We start from the raw sequence: 3,215 nt of genomic DNA, 5'->3' as shown, positions 1-3,215 counted from the left end.
CGGCAATCTCAATATAACCATTCCCATTTTTATGTTTTTGAGGGGCAGTTTTGTTCTTTCGTAACCTAGAGTTTCTTATTTTTCTATATTGTTACATGGAGAACTAATCTCCCTAGCTAAGGCTAGGAGGAAAACCTTCAACTACTATGTGATTTTATTAGTTTGATTCGAATTGCGGTATCAACAATAAACTCTTGTTATTGGTTTGTTCAAATTAATATCTAGTTTTTCTCTATTTGACGATTGATGAATGATTGTTAATATTCATAGGTTCAATCATGTTTTTCCTATGGTTTAGTTTCAGCATTCATGCTTTTGTGAATTAAGATAAATTAGTAGATATCTAGTAATTTCGACAGAAATATTTCTTAATAGCTTGCACTGGAGGTACAGGTTATGCTTGGAATTCTTCCTATAAGGAATTCTACTGAATTTATTGGAAACAACCATATTTAGAGTTTGTATATTTTTGTGTGTGTTTTAATACAATTATAATTGTCATATCATCCGATCGGGTGCACTGTATGTTGCATCTTGATTGAGTTATAAAAAGAATCAAATTAATGAAATTACATATGTATGTTGAAGGTGGAACTCTAATGTCTTAGTGCTCTTAAATGATTGGATTTTCTCTTTAAAAATTATATCTTATTCAATATTGTTCTTTGTTTCAGTTTTGATAATTCTGCATTCTTTTTCAACGCTCTTTGAGGAAAACGACATTAGATGTATCAAGTTTGACTCACATAACGACAGAAATAAAATTGTCGCTAACATTTGTTTGTTGTGAATGGACTAAATCCCCCGTTGTAAAAAAAGAATATATTAAATTTTTTGTTTTTTCTTGTTGCTAGTAACTTGGCATAATCAGTGGGATATCAAAAGTTAACGGAACGGTAAAATTTCATAAAAAAATTAACGGAACAGATAAATTTCGCAAGGTAATGTTAGAGAGATCAAACTTTTTAAAATAAATTTACAAATTAAATGATGTAGTTGAAGATGATTGGATTATTAAGTGTTGATTAATGTACTTGTTTCTTATTCATGATACATCGTTTGATTTGCAATTTAATTTTAAAAAATTGATCTCTTTAACAGTACCATTTCGTAATTATCACATATATAAAGGCTGATTTGACATTGATATGCTTTTAAAAAAAACTATTTTTGCTGTCATGTGAGAATAAACGAATATAAAATAAAATAATCGAGTAGTTGGTAAACATTTTTGTAAAAATACTTTTGGAAAAAATAAAAGCAGTATGATAGCGATTGAAATGGTTCACCCACGAAGCTTCCTGGAAGTTGCCATGGCAGTGCCTTCACTAACGCCATATATCCCCCATCTCTTCCTCTATGCTTCCCATCTTTTCCTTTCTTTCTCCTCCTTTTTCACCAATATCTTTTCTCTCTCTCTCTCTACAACTTCTTCCCCCATTTGGGTTTTCATCTTCAATCATGAAGTTCATCAATATTAGCTCCAAAAATCTCAGTCCGAAACGCCTCTTCCGATCTAAGAAGGACCGGTACGCCGTGTCCAGCTCCGAGCCGCCATCGTTCGGGTCCGGAACGGATTTTTCCTCGTCTTCTTCTTCTTCTTCCTCAGACTCAATTCACAAGCCCGGGGCCGGCGGTGTCACCACGCCCACCAGCGTTTTGGCCGAAAGATCAGGTGACTGGTCCGAGTTTTCGGCTGATCTGCAGCTGGACATGGCCAAAGCGTTTAAGCTTATAGACCGGGACAACGACGGAGTGGTGTTGAGGAAAGAACTCGAGGCACTTCTGTGCCAGCTCGGGAACAACCCGCCGAGTCAAGAGGAGGTGACGTTGATGCTGAGCGAGGTGGACCGAGACGGAAGCGGTTCGATAACCCTTGAGGCTTTATTGAACCAGGTCGGACCGGTTTCCGGTCCACCTGCCGACTCGGAGCTGCGCGATGCGTTCGAAGTATTTGACACGGATAACGACGGCAAAATATCGGCGGAGGAACTTTTGAGGGTTTTCACGGCTATTGGGGACGAACGGTGCACGTTAGAGGAGTGCCGGCGCATGATAGCCGAGGTGGATAAAAACGGGGATGGGTTCGTGTGCTTTGAGGAGTTTGTTCATATGATGGAGCTGCAGAGATGAAGTTGCTTCTGATGTTTGGCGAGTCATAAAAGTCTTGATTTTCTTTTTCTTTTTTTCTTTTAATTTTGATTGGGATAATGGATGTATAGTTTTTAGGAGTGGAATTTTTTTCGCTTCTTATTAACATCTTCTTTCATTCTTCTCTCGTGCTTCTCTTTTTGTCTTATTCTCCGTATAAAAAATTTAAATATGACGTAATCACAACTCTTTAAATATGAAAGAATGAAAGGGAGAGAGGTTTGGAATGGAAAGAATCCTACACCTGTTTTTAAGGATGTCTTGAAAAGATTGAGGTAAATTGGTAGTTGTTAGGCATTAAAATCGATGGAGACCGAATTTATACTAGGTCATGTAAGAATGATGGTGCGCAAATTGCGGTAAAGCGGCATCTAAGAACCAAATGATGATTTATAGGGTTATTTATTAACAAAAAAAATTAATGAAAAAAACTTGAAAATTTTAAATTTTAACGAAAATGATAAAAAAGTATTGTAAGTAAATAGTATAATTATTGATTTTTTTAGAGTAAAAATGTGATTTTTTGTTAAAATAAATAATATCGGAAACTTTTCGTTAAAGTTCTTTAAAAAAAATTAATGAAGGGATTCAATGAATTTATGAAATTGTTAGAAAATGGAATTTATTTTCTTAAAATCTCCATATAAAATTTTCAAGGAATTAGGTTTTTTAAGCTGAAGTAAATCTGTATGTTTGTTATAAATAGGCAAAAGTAGAGAAATAACATTAGCTAAGAGCGAGGACGTAGTGGTGCAAAATATCACACTTACAAAAGTATTGCAGATATTTGAAAATGAGGGATACTAAGAGTATTATATTTTTTCCTTTTCTCTTCTTGATGTTCCCTTACATTGAACAACCGAAGTGCTCTATTTATAGAGCCACCTCAACGAAAACTTACAAAACTTACCATTCACATGTGATATTTTACTATACACATTACTATACACATGTGATACTTAACTATACACATGTGGACAATCCACTATTTACAACACTTCCTTTTGGATGCCCACATATCAGTATCAGTTGCCTCATTAAAACCTTGCTTGGAAAAACCCAGT

The 3,215-nt window shown here is 35.0% G+C and overlaps 1 protein-coding gene across 1 annotated transcript; it reads left to right on the top strand.

The window, feature by feature from the left end:
* The first annotated feature begins 1,357 nt into the window (after positions 1 to 1,357).
* Positions 1,358 to 2,278, top strand: LOC126630031 (probable calcium-binding protein CML36). Its single transcript, XM_050300208.1, has one exon. The coding sequence runs from the start codon at positions 1,360 to 1,362 to the stop codon at positions 2,131 to 2,133; it is 774 nt and encodes a 257-aa protein (XP_050156165.1). The 5' UTR covers positions 1,358 to 1,359; the 3' UTR covers positions 2,134 to 2,278.
* Positions 2,279 to 3,215: the final 937 nt, after the last annotated feature.

The sequence above is a fragment of the Malus sylvestris genome, chromosome 7 (genome assembly GCF_916048215.2).
Source record: "Malus sylvestris chromosome 7, drMalSylv7.2, whole genome shotgun sequence".
In the NCBI taxonomy this organism is placed as follows: Eukaryota; Viridiplantae; Streptophyta; class Magnoliopsida; order Rosales; family Rosaceae; genus Malus; species Malus sylvestris.
The sequence above is the reverse complement of the archived record's forward strand: the minus strand, read 5'-3'. Positions and strand labels throughout refer to the sequence as shown.